Below are 18906 nucleotides of genomic sequence, written 5' to 3'. Positions count from 1 at the left end.
ATGCGCACAATGTAGAGGGCTGTGGGCCCCCTCCTCCTGTGGCTGAGAGGGCTTATGAACTAGCCAGTCCTGCATCAAACCCCACCATGACCAGCAAGCATCCTGTGGTGCGCGATAGAGATGCGCACAATGTAGAGCGCTGTGGACCCCCTCCTCCTGTGGCTGAGAGGGCTTATGAACTAGCCAGTCCTGCATCAAACCCCACCATGACCAGCAAGCATCCTGTGGTGCGCGGTAGAGATGCGCACAATGTAGAGCGCTGTGGACCCCCTCCTCCTGTGGCTGAGAGGGCTAATGAACTTGCCAGTCCTGCATCAATTCCGACAATGACCAACAAGCATCCCCTGCTGCGCGGTAGAGATGCGCACAATGTAGAACGTTGTGGCCCCGCCTCCTCCTGTGGCGGAGAGGGCTAATGAACTAGCCAGTCCTGCATCAAGTCCCACAATGACCAGCAAGCATCCCCTGCTGCGCAGTAGAGATGCGCACAATGTAGAACATTGTGACCCGCCTCCTCCTGTGGCTGAGAGGGCTAAGGAACTAGCCAGTCCTGCATCAAACCCCACAATGACCAGCAAGCATCCCCTGCTGCGCGGTAGAGATGAGCACAATGTAGAGGGCTGTGGACCCCCCTCCTCCTGTGGCTGAGAGGGCTAATGAACTAGCCAGTCCTGCATCAGGCCCCACAATGACAAGCAAGCATCCCGTGCTGCGCGGTAGAGATGCGCACAATGTAGAACGTTGTGGCCCCGCCTCCTCCTGTGGCTGAGAGGGCTAATGAACTAGCCAGTCCTGCATTAAGCCCCACAATGACCAGCAAGCATCCCGTGTTGCGCGGTAGAGGTGTCCATAATGTAGAGCGTTGTGGCCTCCTCCTGTGGCTGAGGAGAGTAACAAGTCCTGAACCAAACGCTCGATGACCAACAAGCATATTTCTCTAATGGCATTGCTTAAAATGTATAGGATTGAATGGCTTCTTTGTCATAGAGTTGTCGCCAAGAAATACTTTGGGCATTGGTGGTATATGATTTTGGTATATGTCCTCTTAGCTAGCCTATATCGTGCTGGTTGCTGGTATTTCTATTTATTGAAAGATAGTAGCATATATACCAACAATGTGTCATTGTTAGTGCATAAAGCAGTACAAAAGAACATATTCTTATTAAGGGGGTACATTTCGAGTTAGAGGAGGTATTTCCAGGGGTGTGATGAGAGGGAGCACTAACAATAGGTTTACAATGTACCCAGAAGTTTTAGTGTAAGGTAGTTTGCCTGCTATTATTTTAATAGAATCACCCTCTTTAGTTCACCTCAAAGGTCTTCAATGTAGTCACCATTTCAACAATTCTTCATCGCCCGCTAAAGTTTCACCTCTCCTGGCTGTATCTCATCACTGTTCCAGCAAACGTGTTGTAAGATATCAGGTTATTAAATGAGAGGAATGGAAGCCCTACTCAAATAATAAATACAATGCTTATAAGGTTGAACCACAAAAGTCACTAAACTAAGCTGTGTTTAACCCTCTGTTAGCTTGGAACAAAAGAAGCCGTGTTCAACTTAGTCAATTTGTAAAGTATTTATGCAACACACAAACAGTAATACATTGCAACTAAGAATCTGGCTTTACCATTAAAGAGCATTTCAAATTACAATTAGTTGAGTGGAAACAACATATTTCTTTCTGCTCCCAATCTGGAGTTAGCACTTTTTGGCCCTCATGTACAAAGATTCCTTTTAAGGAATTATAAATTATGACGTTTAATGATTCGCATTTTGTGATCCCTTAACAGGAATATAATACACAGCTCTAGCACACACAGTCCTTATACAGGTCTAGATATTAAAATAATCAGTACAGTTATAGAGATTGGAAAATCACAATTGAATACGTTTCTTTTATTTTCAGCCTATTGGAATCTTCCTTTGTTTTTATAGCCAGCCAACACGTGTTTCATCGTATGAGGGTGTGCCTCATGACTTCTTTAGGGATACAAAATAATGAGAATGTTTTCAAATAAAAATGTACATTCATTATATTGGATTCGCTACACGTTACATTATTCCAGTGACTTGTTGTGTGGTTTCTAAATATTGCAACACATTTGTGACATTATAGTGGAAACCCATGCAATCTATACTGATTGCAATTAAGCTTATATATTTTTGTCTAACCTATTACAGAAACATAATGATATGCTTATTTTTTTAAACCATAAGGAGCGCGGCACGATGTCCAGGAATTCACCTCAACACAATAAGTTATCCTCTGTGCGCCAATGACTAAAGCAATAAGTCAAAATTAATTACTGTGACATTTGAACTTATCCAAATACCTGCAAAGTTGACACTCTGTGCTCTTGAGGAAACCTGTTTATCAACCAATAGAATCTCATTATCCACATGTTATGTATTCATCCGTTTCCATTCCTTATGCTATCAAATATGATCGTACTTGTAAACCAGTTCTAATTCTGACCCAGCAGTCTTGTATTGAAATATACCACATATGAATCCTAAGTAGATACAAAACAAAGCGTTCTTACTATAACCCTCATCACCATAAATCTCCTTTTGTTGCGCGCCAAATAACATAACATGTAGACTTGCATCTATAAAAATCTAAAAACAGTGCACAAACTCACCCAGTCCACTAAGAGTTCTCTGTCATGTGCAAAGCAATCCTATAGTGTAAGGCTGCTGCTAGTATAAAGTCTGCATTACCTGTTAAATAAACATAAACTACATAATTGACTATCCCCATCAGATCACTCGTACTATACTAGTTCTCCAAGCGCATATACCCGCTCACCTCATTCAACTGTGTAAACATGCAAATGTATGTGGATATTTTTTTTACAACCCTTTGTTGCTAATTTACCTTTCTACATCAAAGACACTAAACATATATTAATTTAATCTCTGATGTGACCTGGGAACAGGGTATTATTTTGGTAACCATGGATGTGGTAGCTTTATACACAAGCATTAGACATTACATAGGTAGCAAGGCATTGAGACACATATTGAATATAGGGTCGGCAAGCCTTTGGGAAACACCAATGTGTTGATCCCAATGACTAAGCTAAATCTTGATAATAATGTCTTTCTTTTAACAAATGAGTGGTACCCACAGATACAAGGTGTAGCCATGGGCTCAAGATTTTCTCCAGCATATGCAAACCTTGGTATGAGGTGGCTGGAGGAGGAATGGACCTGGGGCCCTAAATGTAGTCAATGGATTGACTTTATTCTTTATTGGGGACGCTACATGGACGACTGCCTTATGATCTGGACTGGTACAGAACATAAACTACAACAATTGTGTGATTTTCTTAATACAAACAACACCAAATATTAGATTCACATATCACAGCATTAAGGAGTGAATTTATTTTTGGATACAGAACTCTTCATTCAGGATAACACTATTCAGAGTAGGCTATACTGTAAACCTACCTCCTGTAATTCTTTTCTCCATGCATCTAGTGCACACCTGAAGAGTCCAATTAAAGCAATCCCATAAAGGGAGATGATGTGTGCAAGGTGAATCTTTAGTCAGGATTCAGATTTTTAGGAGTGTATACAGAACAAGGGAGAACGTTTTGCCAATATGGGTTATGACACACACACCATTGGGAAGGCCGAAGACAAGATTTTGAAAATCAAAAAACAGGAAACACCTAGGACTAGACCACGAGAGAGAGATAGGTCAGACAACTATGCCTGATAATGGACTTTATGGGGGTATCCGACTCACTGCTTAAGAGCACGAGAAAATACTGGCACATACTTAGAGGGGATAAAACATTATTGGACTACACATCATTGAGCCTGGACATTACTTTCCGTGTTAAGCATTTCAGAGCACCAACATGGATGATAAGTAATTGACACGATTCGAAAGAAATTCGACATCAATTTATAAAAATAGAGCTACTATTTATATAAATTTAGACACCAAATTGAAATCAATACAATGCGTATAACCAGAGTTACCGAGTTTAAAGTGTGTAGGAAATCAGTACTTTGCAGAACTGTCAAATCTTACCATTTCGGTCAATGGAGAAAACACTAGATGACACCCTGTCACTTGTGGGGTCATTTCAATGGACCCCCCTTGGAGTTAAGGTCTTGCAGTTCCACAGACCAAGTTTCGACAGGCAGAACAATTTTACCTTGCCCAGGAAGTCCAGATGCAGAGGTGACTTGGCTGTCCTTGGTGCTGAACGGGGATCCACTCGAGCTGTCAAAAACAGTACTTGTGACACTCGGTCACTTGCAGTTTGAGTTCAGGGTAAGGCCTTGGAGGTTAAGCCTGGAGGGGCCTCAGGACAAGGAATCACCAGGCAGAATGGCTCTACCCAGCTTAGGCGTCTCAGGTGCAGAGGTGTACCTGGCTATCCGCGATGCTGAACCAGAGCTGCAAGGGCTGCTTTGCAAGGCTTGCCAACGCAGACAGGTTTGAGATGCAAATACTTGACAACTGCACCACAGAAGCCAGCGGTTGAATAAGTACGCAACTACCTCTTCTTGGAGTGTGGAGTAAAGGAGTTGGTAGTCAGCAAGTCGACCAACCAGCCTTGGCAACAGCAAATGCAGTAATTGAAGCAAATCTTTAATGGAAAGATTACTGTAGGGACATATATGCTTGCACATAACTGTCCACACCATTAATATATTTCCCCCTGCCTCCTGTGCTATAGGAGGCCTGCCTTAGGGGTGGCTTACTTATCTTTAAGGCAGTGAGGAAACCCTGTTACACATGGTGTGTGCAGGGTCGGTCTCAAGCATAGAAGCTGCTCATGCAGGCTGCAATGGCAGACTTGCTGACTTCTTTTGCTCGGGTCACTCAGGGGGGAACAAATAGTGATGCAACCTTTGTGATCCCTTTAACACCCCTGCCCTGGATACCACTGGTACCATATACAAGGAACTTACCAGGGGGGGTTATTGTATATTGTCATTTGGGCGTACCAATTCACATTACCTTTTGAGGGCTCTGGTGCTAGGACGTCTAGACTATGGCAATGCCTTATACCTCGGCTCACCGTCTTATGTGCTTAAGAGGTTTGAGATTGTCACGGACGCACCCAGATATCAGCTGGCCTCTAAAGCTCTCAGGGATCTCCAGTGGCTTTCGGTGGAGCACATAGTGCAGTTTAAGTCCCTATGCATCATTCACAGGGCATCAAACAGTAGAGGACACCCACTATTATGCTCACTGGCCTCCCCCTATGTACTCAGTAGGCATCTCATATCAGCTTCTGCCCACCTACTAAAGGTCCCCAAGATTCGAAGAGCACCCTGGGGTTGAAGCTCAATGTCCTTTCTGGCACCCATGCTCTGGAACTCCCTCCCTCCGCAGTTTAGTCAGCTGGAGCAAGCACTCCTATTCCGTAGAGCCTGGAAGACCCGGCTAGTCAAGGAATAGTGTCACACCCGAGCCATTATTCGGTAGCTGAGAAATGCGCTGGGAAGCCTACGGGTAGCCATGTGCTATACAAAAACTACAGAATAGAATAGGGAAAGGGCACTGGAATTGGAACCTGGTTAGCAATCTCCAGTGAACTTTCTTATAAATTACCTCTGCATCCAAGCAAAAAGTGGGGGGGGGGTTTGACCATCCAAAAAGGGGTACTTTCCTACAATGCACGGCACTTATTATATTGTCTGTAAACACTGATATCTACTGGAGCAATAAAACATCTACTGTCAGACGTGAGCCCTGTACTATGGTTCATGTGGACATACTTTGGAGTCAAATAGTGCTCTGAAGCAGAAATTAGGATTCTTGGGCTAGTCACTAGCAATATTTTGCAAATCTTTTAACAGGAAGTTTCATTTGGCCAAAAAACAAGAGCAGCAAGACTGGAGGAAATAAAAGAATTCAGATGCAATTTTGCAAACATTATACGTGGGTAGGTGTGTACAAAAGTACATACTGTGGTGGCGGACAGTTATAGGGGAAGGAAGCTGCTACAAGAGAAACATACCCATCTTGACACACGGAGAAGCGGCAATGGTTGCTTTTAGTTAACTAGAGAAATGAATAACGCATAAATGATCTGCAGTTCGCCCTGCAAGCTATGTTCCCATGGAGAGTGGGATGTTGAGGTTTTCATAACCATTAGCTACAGAACTGGTCTAATGTTGCTCTACTTTCTGCCTCTCTTTTCATGCAGTTTAGAAGAAAAACGAAGGGCCATCTTGGTTGCTTATTGACCGTGGCAGCTGTGTCCTTATAGAGTATTTCAGTGATCAGAACACCATAAGGATATTAGATATCTGTTTAAGCATCTATCCATCCGTCCGTCCGTCTATATACATATTCACTGACACACCATTGCTGCAAAATATGTAGCTTTTCCACGTAATAGATATTGATTAAGCACTTAAAAAAAATATTCAATATTCCCTTGTGGTCTACCTGCAAACTTATTCCACTAATATATCTCACTGTGATGATGTAAAGGCTGCAGAGAAACACGTACACATGTGGGTCAAATTGCCTAAAAGGGTATAACAAACTTGGCCTTTTATCCTTCTAACTTTGAAAGATGAGTGCAAGCAGAGCACGGTAATAGTATATCTAGAAAATATCTGATTCTGCACACTGTGCAGTAGTTGTTCAAATTGTAAAAGTATATTAAATATGTTGGAAGAGTTCATATTTTACTTATTTTGAATTAACATCTGATTGAAAGTAAACAACATCAGCTGTCGTGCATGTGTAATATATTTCTACAATTTCAGATTCCAGGTCCTTAAAAAAAAGCAAAGGGGAGGCTAGGTGGAGGGAGAACTGTAGAAGACAATATCACTCAATGATTGTGCTTGAGGAAGGCTCTCAAAAAGGAAAAATCAAATGTGTTTTAAGACACACTTAAGAAGCTTTCAACCCCTTACCCACTAGATCATCGCCACAGAAAAACAGCTGTCGAGAAGCCTCAATATCTTTTGCCTGACAATATGGAATTTCAATTGATGTGTATACTCATCAAAACCCATCTCTTCCAACCCTATCTTCTTGATCTCCACATAAAGGGAATTCCCATCTGGTTCTACAGTCTGATAGTTGGACTGTTGTTCCCCAGTCAATAAAGGAGCCATGTATTGGGTCTAATGTTCCTTGAGCAAGATGGAATTGCTGGCTACCTTCTCGAAAAAGAAAATCTGGGACCTCCCCACCTGTATACTTTTATGATATAGAGGATGGCATATTGGGTAGACCAGAGTGATGGCGTTAATGTCTATGAGCTGAGTGGGAGTCTTTTTATGTTTTTCATTAGCCGCTTGTTATGAGCCTTTTGTAGTTGGATGTTTTGTTGGAAGTTTTGGTCGATCTGTTTCGGTCTGCTGCTGGTACTGAACAGCTTGGCTTAGTTGTTGATGGTGTTCTGTAAGTTTCTGTAGTATTGACTGTATGCTGGTTTGATACCACTCCTGATCCCACTTTATACACAAACTACTGAGGACTCGCGTAGTTTTCTTGTAACTTTCTTTATTTAATACACGGTCTCCCCACTGGGTATTTTTTCATACCAGGTAGGAATACACACATCTAAAATCAGAATTCATTCTCTCCCTCTGGGTGGATTGAGAGGGTTAAGATATACACATATATTCTGACCCCTTCCACTCTTTTACGGTAAAGTCAACAAAATCACCATGTCTCTTTCTCTCAGCACCATGAAACGTCCACTTGACAAAGATAGGGCTCGTGGAAGGTAGAGGAGAAACAGTTATTAATGAATATGCTCCCATCCCAGCCCCCTCCACCCTTTCTACAAACGCGGACAGTTCCTTCCAACCTCCACCTTGGTATCTTTCACATGCACGGCGGGTAGAAGAAAAGGCAGGTATCTATGAATATGCTCTTGCACCCATTTCATCTCACTGATTGACCACTCTTAACCCTGATATGCCCTCACAGGGGTGGTTTTCCCACCCCTTCCTGTGTTCCTAGGGAAGTATACAGGGGCGATCGTATGTCCCTTCTCTCCACTCTCGTCTTTTCTCCCATGGATTTGCTAAGGAGTGTTTCGGCCGCAGACCACCTCCCTTTAAAAATAGGTTTCGGTCGTCCTGGTGGGAAATTGAACTTGGCATGTGTGGAAAACTTTCCCTGTCCGACCTCAGTCCTGAGCTCCCTCCCTGGCTTGCCTCCTCCCCTGTCCTAGGAGACCCAGGACTAACAGAGTAACATTGAATCTGTTCTGTCTCTGTTGCCTAGTGGTTTGCTCCGCTGTCCTCGTACCAATTCCCTGAACCTGGTGTAACAGATAAAGAAATATACCAGTCTTTCTTCCCCCTTCATGTACCACAGTTTGCCCCAAATGTTTACGGGGACATGCTCCGCCCCTTCTTCCTATAGCCCTGTCTTCAGATGCTGTGTGTTCTTTCTGGTGGTGTGAAATCTGCCTCTATACAAACAGTAGGTACAGCAGATATACATGAGGGCAGACGGAAGGAGACTGGATCCTCAGACATAGTGCCAATATCTGCAACACTCCCCATCCCTCCCACAGCAATATCCTGGAGAAATAATCAGACAAGACACATTATTTGTGGAGAAAATTGCTGCAGGTTTATTTGCATAACAAATATGCCAACATGGTGGGTTTTCTTACGAGCGATCCCAGGGAAGGCGTATAAGTACCTCGCCCCCCACCCCCTCCTGCCCGGAAGTGACACGGGCATGGGGACCCTCGAGGATCCCAAAACACTGGGCGGCTGACTCGTGTGCCATCCTGTGGCACTAAGGGGGGCCGCCCTCTTAGGAGGCCCCCCTTCGTGGGCCTGGGGCAGCCCTGCAGGTGTTTTACTGTGGGAGTTTCAAGCGCCTTGTGTGTGTCAGGGACTTTACCACAGAGAGAACTCTAGCGCCGTCCTTCAGATCCCAAACAAACACCAGCATCTTGTGTAAATGAAACAGTTTAATTATTCATGTACATTTTTGCAATACCGCGGAGCATAAGATTAACCTTCAAATAGCTGCTTTAAATTTTGTCAAATGAAGGTAGCATATCATCCAGGTATTACATTGATCTGAAAACTGCTTTGAATGCATGGGACAATTTTGAGTAATAATATCTGCAATGTACAGAATGAACACATGTGACTAAAATATTTCATTTTTAGTAAGTGCTGAAGAAAATCATGTATCGAACGAAAAAAATAGACAATGAGTAGTTGACATTAAGAGTACCAAATAGCAACACGCTTCTAGAAAATGAAGCCTACAGCTTAAATAAAGATGTTATATCACATATTTTGTAGCCCATCCGAAGACTTGGTTTTTCACTCGTCATATGGAATACCTTACATCCCAACCACAGAACCAATTTTTTTCACTTACAATACTTTAGTGCAACACATTGTGTGTCTCAGCTAAAGAGTTCATCTTTGGTACTTGAGTTACTTTGATGCAACACATTTTCTATTCCTACCAAGTAATTTGTGGCACTTTTGATTTTTTGGTGCACATGTGTCAATAAGCATACCTAGCAGAGATGCATACCATGCACGCTTACTATATTAAGCACTTCTTCGTGTTTCCCCTGCATCGCCAGATCAGAGGCTGTTTCATTCCACTTTGTCTTAACAAATAAGTCTGCTCCTGATTCCTTCAGACAGCGCAGAGTTTGAGTGTGTCCCTTCTCAGCGGCGAGCAGGAGCGGCGTCTTCCCAAGCCACTCCTTGGCGTTAATATCGGCGCCATGTTGAAGGAGAGCAGAGGCTGCTTCCTTGTTGCCCTTGTAGGCTGCGTGATGCAGCGGAGTCATGCTCAGCAGATCTTGGCTGTCCACCGACGCGCCATGTTGGAGCAGCATGTTCACTGTAACGTCGGAGCCGCTGCTTGCGGCTCGGTGCAGAGGCGTGCGGTGGTACTTATCTAAAGCGTCTACTGAAGCCCCTCCATTTAACAGCAGCTGCAGAATCTATGAAACAGGGAAGGATGAGTTAATATCAATTTACCCAAAAATACACAACTCATTAAAACTAGCTTACTAGCACTACCAGTGCTTAATTTGAACCGGTGGGGCCCACCAGCACTCATTTTTGGGGAACTTATTTTTTTCTCATCAGACAGTTACTGACAGCAAGAGAGGGAAAAACACACACGCAGGGGAAAAAGGAAGAAAAGAAAGACGGACAAACTGTCACAAAGGGAGAAAACAGGAATCTGCAAGAGTGAGATAAAAAGGCAGGGAGTGTCTGGTGGATTAAAGAGGCATGAGGTGGATTCAAGACTAGGCAGCCTTGGTATTCAGGGCGCCAACATTTAATATCACCAGCTGCGGGCTTCTAGACAGAGCTTTCAGCTCCCACACTCATTCTTTTATAGAGTAAGCCCTAAGTACTACTGATCACACCTTTACAAAAGTCATATTCTGGAATAGGGAAATGCGCTGTGATGCTCCACTAATGCAGACTGCGCTATACAGGTGCCACTCAACAATAACAATAATAATGAAATTAGCAATAACAGTAACAGCAATAATGCCAATAAGGACCATAACTTCTTTAACATTAAAAATGATAGTTATAAAGTTCTGCAAAATGTAATACATGTTCGTTCAATCAATACTGACGATTAATAAACCACCAAATCTTAATATCAAAAGAAACATAACTAATGCCTTGGAAAACGACTTAGATTTAGCAATGCTTTCTTGTTCTTCAGAATGATTTTTTTGTACAAAGAGTGCAGTGCACTAAACTTATAAAGTATTTATAAACTATCAATCCTTAATAAAAGAAAAAAAGAATGCAGAGTAGACACATGCATCTGATTGCAGTACTTGGCCAACAAGAAATCATGTAAGACTACAGGGTTCGATAGTGAAATAGCACAAAAGTAGTGTTTTCAAGTTTTGTCACAATGCAGGCCTTCTGTGTTTTTATTATTATTGAAGAGAAAAGTGGGTGGCACAAAATATGGAATTTATAAGTCTATTATGCAAAATAGAATCTTATATGTATATTTTTCTTGATGATTGCACATAGATTATACAAACATTTCAATGCCCTGGACCAAATCATGTAAATCTTACCAGATCTGAAACAATACTTCCTCCAACTAACTGGTACAATTTTTTTTCCTCAGTGGTTAGTAGACTTGCAGCCTGATTCATCAACGGGCCGTTTTGCGAGCCCCTAATAGCGATTCATAGCGAATCGCTATTAAGGACTCGCAAAACGGTATTCATGTAGGAATTGCTAAATAAATAGCGATTCCTACACATTCCTTATTTGCGAGTAGCAAATTGCTAATCGCAAATAAGGAATAACTCCCCATTCATTCCTATGGGCCAAAAGGCCCTTAGGAATGAATGGGGAGTATTCCTTATTTGCGATTAGCAGTTTGCTACTCGCAAATAAGATAGCGATTTAAAGGGTGCCAGGGGTGTCCAAAGGACACCCTGTAGCACCCCTTAAATGCAAATTGAAACTGGTGTTGTGCACACACACATGTCCAAAGGACATGTGTGTGTGCAACATGCAACTTAGAAAAATGCTTTTAAAAGCATTTTTCTAAGTTTTTGCTATTTACCGAGAGGTCTGACCTCTCGGTAAATAGCGGCCCGAAATTGCGAAATAGCAATTTAAAAATGGTTGATGAATTGCATTTAAGGAATCTCAAATAGAGATTCCTTAAATGTAATTCCTCGCAATTTAGCGAATTAGCAATTACCGAATTTTGCATTTGGGATGATGAATCCCAAATGCAAAAATTGCACTCGCAAAGGGCCAGATTCCCAGAATCTGGCCCTTTTGCGAGCGCATTTCGCGTGATGAATCAGGCTGATAGTTTTTTCATTCATCATTAGTGCAAATGCCACTGCAGAATTGCCGTGAACTGGTGCAAAATTGCCCAGAACCAGTGTAAAACTACCTGCAATTTATGCAACAGGGAGATCTGAATATTACTTCTGAAGGGTAATTTGAGGAAAGATACGTTGAATTGATTAACGGAGGGCACTCTAGGAAAGAGCGCGTCCACTGTGAAAAAGAAGCAGTTGATTGTTCTGTCAAGCCAAACATCTCTGATGGTCACCATGGAGTCACACTCAGTTGAAGGATTAACAACACAGAACCACCTTGGGAAGGAGGATCTATTGCTACCTTGACAGAGACCCGAGCTGCTTTAAGTATGGCTGAATTAGATGATAAATGTAATGCAACTCGGCTCTTGTCGAAGCCAGATCTTCCTCATCTGAGTATGAAATGATCAGTTTTGAGCATCCAGATAAATTGAGGATTGTGACCATTCAAGACGATGGGAACAGTGCGCAGCCGCATTATACAGGGAGCTTTGAAGTTGTGCAGCTGTTGACTGTGTCCCAAGTGCTAGGTCACGATATTTCGACCAGGCTACAGCAGAGAGTCAATGTGGCTTTGGCGCCCAATTTTCAATCTAAAATCAAGACCCAACATGCTAGTCAATAGAGAGCATGTGCCAAATATGCAAGACGGTCCCTTCCAATCAGTGCTCAATTTGTAACATGATGAGTGCCGGTGCCCAAAGCTCTGCTCAGAGGCCCGCGACTGGTGCAATGAAATGTCGACCTGCTGAATACCAAGGATGCATAGTCTGGAATTCACCCCAGTCCTCTTTAATCCACTTCCAGACACTCCCTGTCCTTTTAACTCATTCTTGCTTTCTTCATTTGTGAGCATTTTTACCATCTTTGTCTTCCTCCTTCTTTTCCTGTTACGCTTATGTCTCTCTGCTGATCTCAGGAAACGTCTTAAAAGGTAAAATAAGTGCTGGTCCCCAAAGATGAGTGCTCGTGGCTCTCACCAGCTCAAATTGAGCACTGCTTCCACTTCAAGTGTCTGGTAAAGACCTGACATACGCATATTGTGAATTTTCACTCCTAAAACAAGCCATATGCAATTTACATGGGCAAAATACTTTCATAATCTGAACCTCAGAGTATGCAAGTAAGAGAGTCACTTCCTGGATCCCTTTTCACTCCCTCCAGTGAACACCCAGCATTCAACTGTTCTTGACCTCACTCAGACATTTTATCTGACTACACCAGTTTCAATTTCAGATGTATGCAGATGAAACTAGGACCGGTCCAGAGCACCACATCGCTATCATCATTTATCTTATGTACATTATTTGTACTTGAAAGACTACTTCTAATGCAGAAACATATCCAAAAGAGAAAGTTTGTTGTTCACCAATTGAAACAAAAAATATATTCCATTTAACTGGTCTCATGTCATGGGAGGAAGTACAATATCCCCTTTAGAATTTAAGAACCTATCAATTTTGTCTGCCACAGACCTTACTATTCCCTTCCAAATCAGCACTAGGTTTAGCAGTCTCAATCTGCACAGTATGATGCTTAGAAATCTCTCCCCTTTCTCTTATCAACAGACTGGGCGGAACTTTCTGGACAATGGCCATGTCGCCCTTAGACTAAAAGGAACTACTGGGACTACAACTAATTCAGAGCCAAGCTGTGAGATTAAGCATGAATCCTATAAACTTGCTTCACCCCATCCCTGGCCCGAAGGATCAGTGGCGCAAAGAAATACCTTTGTGGTCCACCAGTAGCAGCTGGTGTCAGGGAAATGTGGAGGTGCAGCATGGGGTGTGTCGGGGACAAAATGGGGGCTGTAACAAACAAAATAATTTAAAAAACTGCCTACAGGTCTTTTGCTCACCACTCTTCTCGTTGGTCTTCACTCCTCTGGGCACAGACTGAAGCTCCTAGCCTCCCCTACGGCCAATCCAGATGCTGCTCTCATACCCATGAGAGCAATGGCGGAGTTGGGTGGAGCAGGCTTGTTTTGAACCCCATTGGGAGCTGGGAGCCTATGTCTGCTGGTCTGTCCACCCAGCAACACAGCTGGGTTGGAGAGATTTCAGTGCGCATGACGGTTTGGCTGTCTTAAGAAGGCTGGCCAAACCGTCATGCGCACTGACAGCAGTGCGCACCACTCCTCCACCTGCTGCAGGGCTGTGGCCACCCCCTTCCCCGACTCAGCCACAGGCCCAAAAATAAGAGTCTGCATTAAGATAAAAAAAAAATGTGTTTGCCTCTGTAGACATTGGGGTGACGCTCCTCATTCATAGTGGAGGAGCGACTGATGGAGCAGATTTAATCTGCAGGCAGGCATTGTTTTATTTTTTTTGCTACAGACAGACTGCATTTAAATTGCCACGCACATTTTGGTGCAAGTTAAAAACATGGCACATGAAAAACATGAAAGAGAGGCCTATTCAGTCTGAAATTCTTTTGCTGAATTAACATGTGTTTTTTTGCAATGTAGAGAAAAGTGGCCTTTTAGCTTTGAAGATTAATAGAATGTGTTTCTCTCTTCCCAGCTCATCCCTTGTAATCTAAATTCACTATTCCTGTCTGAAGAGACTTTGACTTGTTGCATATTTTGATAAACATTTTCAGTTAATAACACCTCTTTTTATAATGTGTGTGAATTAATAATGCACCAAACACTACACGGGGCTAAATGCTTGTTTTGCATGAAAAGATATCTAAAACACTAAAGCATGTTGCTGTGTGCGCTGTATTTAACTGTGTGCGCTGTATTAACTGAGTGTGCTTTTAAAATGTACACTACAGCATGAAAATGCTATGTTGCACATTGCACATTTATTTTGCATGTTGTCATAAATAATAGAAAAGCTGCTTGAATCTAATAGCTTGGCTAGGTAAACATTTATAAGGGGTATTAGTATGGAGTTGGGAAACATAATGGGCTGATTTACATGAAATTAATATTTTCTTTGTGTTTGTTTTATTTTGGGACCTACAATTAAATGGCTGCCTGTGAATCCAGCAAGGCTATGACTTGTAAAGAGAAGGGTGCATGCGCAGACTGAGCCAGCTTTCCTCATGACAAGAAGAAGTCAAGGACATTTTGAACTGTACATTCTTGTGATTATGCCAATGTACCAATTAGTTAAAATATCCGTCCTACTGCGCTGTGAAAGGAAGGAAGAGAATTAGAATGAAACATTTTTCCTAGTAAATGTTGCAAATGTTTATACATTTATTTATTCATGTATGCGTCTTTTGTTAAAACTGGTATAGTCAGGATTTTAGAATGAGTCAGGGTAGTGAGAACTCTAGCCATCATGACTGACCAATCACGTACAGGTTTTCCTGAAGATGCAACATTTTTGTGTAGACTGCCAAGAATTAGAGTGTAAATAATGACCTCTCTGGAGGGGGTTTGGCTTCTAGGCTCATTAGGGGGGGGGGGTGTGTGAGCTCTTGAGAGAAGGAACAGATTAGACCAGACATTCTATGGGTTAGGTACGAGAAACGTCCCGGGAGATTGCTGAAGGGTGGAGTTTGCGTCCGAGGAGAGTCAGGGGGAGGTTTCTTGCTTCCATGTCATATTTTGGCACTGCAGGCCACATTCCTTTGAGGTCTCGTGAAGGAGGGGCTGTTTTGCTCTTTAGACACAGACAGGAGCAGAGAATGCAATGGATCAGGATAGAATTAGATGCTAAACTTTAAGTTTATGCTTTGACTAATTAATTAGGTCTGAAAAGATTTATTTGTCTTATGCATTTATTTCTCTTTATGGGAGATTTTTGCCAACTATTTAATCATTGATTAGCTTTGCAAGACTATTTTTCTTAGAAACTCTTTAAGAATTTTGCGCCACATTTTCTTTCCTACATGTAATGCTTATATGCAGACTGTAATGTGTTCTGTATTAATGCTATTTTTCCTGTTTTCCAAATTCTGTAACCTGATTGATATGTTACTAATGAATAAAGGGTCAGAGAAAAACTTAACTTTTGACTAGAAAATAAAACCCTTTAAAATACTCAACAACTCTCTTTATTGGCTTAAAATAATATTTGCATTTTTGACTGTTCATCTTTATTTAAAGTCTCCTGAAGGTAATACATGGTGTGAAGGGCCCAACACCTTTTTCACTGGTAAATTAGAGGTAGCATGAGGGTTTTACATTGAGAAATAACCAGAAGAAAATTACCGCTCCATCAGAGCCACCGCGATTCCACTGCTTCATTTCTCAATCACATGAGGGATTGGCCTGAGGATGCTTTCAACATGTTTAAGCTCACTACGTATAAACACAGACCTTCAGATCCAGGACTGTCGGCTCTAATTTGCAATGTGAATCCAACTGAGAAAAAAACTGAGCTCGAAGATACAGCAATAAAGGACAATTTCAAGGAGAAGCTGAAAACATCCTTATTAATAGAGGTCTTCGCCCACATTGCTTGAACCTATCCTTTGAAGAGGATCTTTCTACAAGAACCCCATGGATTGAGGACTGGGGCCCTGATTATTAGTGGACTGGATTTCTCTGTGTTGCGAGTCCGATTCTTCCGGGTAACCTAATTAGGGATAACATATTGAATCCAGTCGACCCACTGAGAGATTAGGAATTACTGGGGTATTGGTAAGCCCAGATTTCACCTGGTAACATTCTCCCTTGGATTTTGACCTGGAGATTTTATCTCCATCAGCACCCAAAATGTCTGGGTAAAACAAAACTGATCTGCGGTGTTCCCTTGGATCTCATAATTCCTTTCTGACTGTGCTAGTAAATGCTGTTGTGTCCAAGCTGATCGGATATACACGACCACTCACAATGACGGTATTTGTGCAATCAAACACTAGGGTATCTGCTCCTGGCAGGTTGTCCTCCAAATCTCAATCAAGCTGTTCCAGGACCGAACCAGAACACTGCGAGTTGGATGCAAGGTGATGTGGTGACATAAAAAACCCAAATGAATGAATGAAATAAGGGCACAGTAAGTGAAACCGGTCCCAGGATGCTTGTTTCCAGTCCAGGAAAGACATGGCTTGGCAGTTCGGGCAGGACTGTTCCCATGAGGCACAGTGTCAAGATTGATGTGCATATAGCTGTGTCTGAACTGGGGTGGCGGAGTGAGCTAAAGAATGATGATGGATTCAACCCAGATCTGTGACTAGGGGAGAGTGTCTGAAAAGTTACAGCACTCCGTCCATCATCTCCTTCTGTTTGCTCCACACCAAGTGAAGCTCTGAGCACTAAGGCATCTAAATGGTGTAAGGTACCAGGAAAACAATGAAACAATCATGCAATTGAGTCCTGAAGGAAATTAAGGGGCAGGTGGCAGCTTGCAGCCCTAACAGGTCTTTCGCAACACAATAGCTAGTGTAATGACTACAGAGAAGGGGAGGCAAAGCTAATTAAATGTTGGCTGTTTACATTTATATGTACAGATGTGGGCAAACTGTGCACTGACTTTTTGCAGCCAGTAATTAGTTGTGTGAATTGTCCTATGTATTAATACATCGTTTCACAAAATAAGGAATTTCATGGGGTCTCAGTACGACCTTTTTAAATAATATTCATTAGGTAGATTGCAATTTGTAATCTCCTGGGATTGGCTTCAGTTAAAGAGACAGTGGCCTGCAAGGAACAACACACCACCATCTGTGTGATTGCTTGGCAAAACTGAAAACTGTTTTTCAAAAGCAGACCAAATTTCTTAATGGAACCAAAACTGCTTTAATAAATCGTTTCCATTTTGGAAAACTTCAGTGAGAAGAAGGGGTGGTCCCTGGACCACAGCCAGTCCCCGCCATACCTGCCACCCCCATTCCCAAAAGGGAAGCGGTCCAAAAGGGAAGCAGTTCTCTTTGCGAATCAGTTACCACCCCAACTTGGGAGTCAGTAACAGACTAATAGTCTGCGACTAAAATAACGGCCCTTGACCATTGATACAGACAATTTCAAATCGCAATTTGGAAAGAAAACCCATTAGACTCCCCTTCCAAATTGCAATTCACTAAGCATGGCAGAATTCATTTTAGGGGTCAGAAAAGTGTTTATACATATGAATGAATGATTTAGCGATCGTAAAGCCTGCAATTTCCCAAATCACAGCCTAAGGGGCCAAATATTAGTGGATCTAAAAAAAACCCTGATATTTCCCCCAATTGTTTAACACCAATTCAAGAATCTTTTTCACTTTTTTCACCTAGTGTTTAGCTCAGGCACTTCGCATGCATCTGGTTTTAGCAGCCGAAGTATACGGGTGAAATACTCCGGACACTCGGTGTTTCTACAACTCTTGTAATTACGATAGTTTGCACAAATGGATCCATGATGCTTCTTTCCAACTCTTCTGGTTAATTATTCTATGCTTAGCTTGAAATGCCTTTCAGCAGCTTCAGTATCAAACTAATTTGTCTTCACCTAGAGAAATCTTATTTTATTAAAAGCAGAGAGGCAGTTGGAGCAAAGTTGTCACAAAAATTTACTAATCTCTTCAAAAGGCAGTGCTTAATTTGAGCCAGTGGTTGCTGGGGGGCCCACTGGCATCCATGTTTGGGGACGGGCATCAGACATTCACGGAGCGCAAGAGAGGGACAAATGCACAAAGCAGAAAGACAAGGAAGAGAAAGAGAAAAAAAAAACGTAAAAAATGGAGAAAGTAGGAACCTGCAAGAGCAATATAAAGGGACAGAGAGTGTCTGGTAGTGGTTTAAAGACGCATGATAAGTGCCGACTGCGGACATCCGAGCAAAACTCTGGGCACCGGCGTTCATTGTTTTACAAATTAAGCGCTGTCAAAAGGTGTAGACTTTAAGGAACTGTGTTGTTTGAATCCCTAAATGCAGGGCTTTAAGTGGGAAGAAGAATGGAGGGGTCTCAAAAAGGGGTGTGGCCTATGCAATTTAGGACGTGGCTTAAAGAGGTAAACTATATTTCTGTGATTTCCAATAGTGTGCCCCATGACCAGTATTTCTCTGAGTTTTCTGCGATTGTATCCAGGTATATAACATAACTGATTTACACCTAAAACTAGCCAGGACTACCAGCTTTGTAAATAGCTGTAAGCTGTTTAAGATAAATGAGTGACAATATAGATTTTGTTCTCTTAAA

At 42.3% G+C, this 18906-nt stretch overlaps 1 protein-coding gene across 1 annotated transcript in view; it reads right to left on the bottom strand.

Moving 5' to 3' along the window:
* Positions 1 to 8224: 8224 nt before the first annotated feature.
* Positions 8225 to 18906, bottom strand: part of LOC144791287 (uncharacterized) — a 73041-nt gene continuing 62359 nt past the window's right edge. Inside the window, exon 3 of the mRNA XM_078665958.1 lies at positions 8225 to 9941. Coding sequence (XP_078522084.1) covers positions 9504 to 9941 — 438 coding nt within the window. The 3' untranslated portion in view covers positions 8225 to 9503. The remainder of the gene's footprint in view (positions 9942 to 18906) is intronic.

This window comes from Lissotriton helveticus, chromosome 11, assembly GCF_964261635.1.
Source record: "Lissotriton helveticus chromosome 11, aLisHel1.1, whole genome shotgun sequence".
NCBI classification, from domain to species: domain Eukaryota; kingdom Metazoa; phylum Chordata; class Amphibia; order Caudata; family Salamandridae; genus Lissotriton; species Lissotriton helveticus.
Note: the sequence above shows the minus strand (reverse complement) of the source record. Positions and strands in the feature narration are given on the sequence as shown.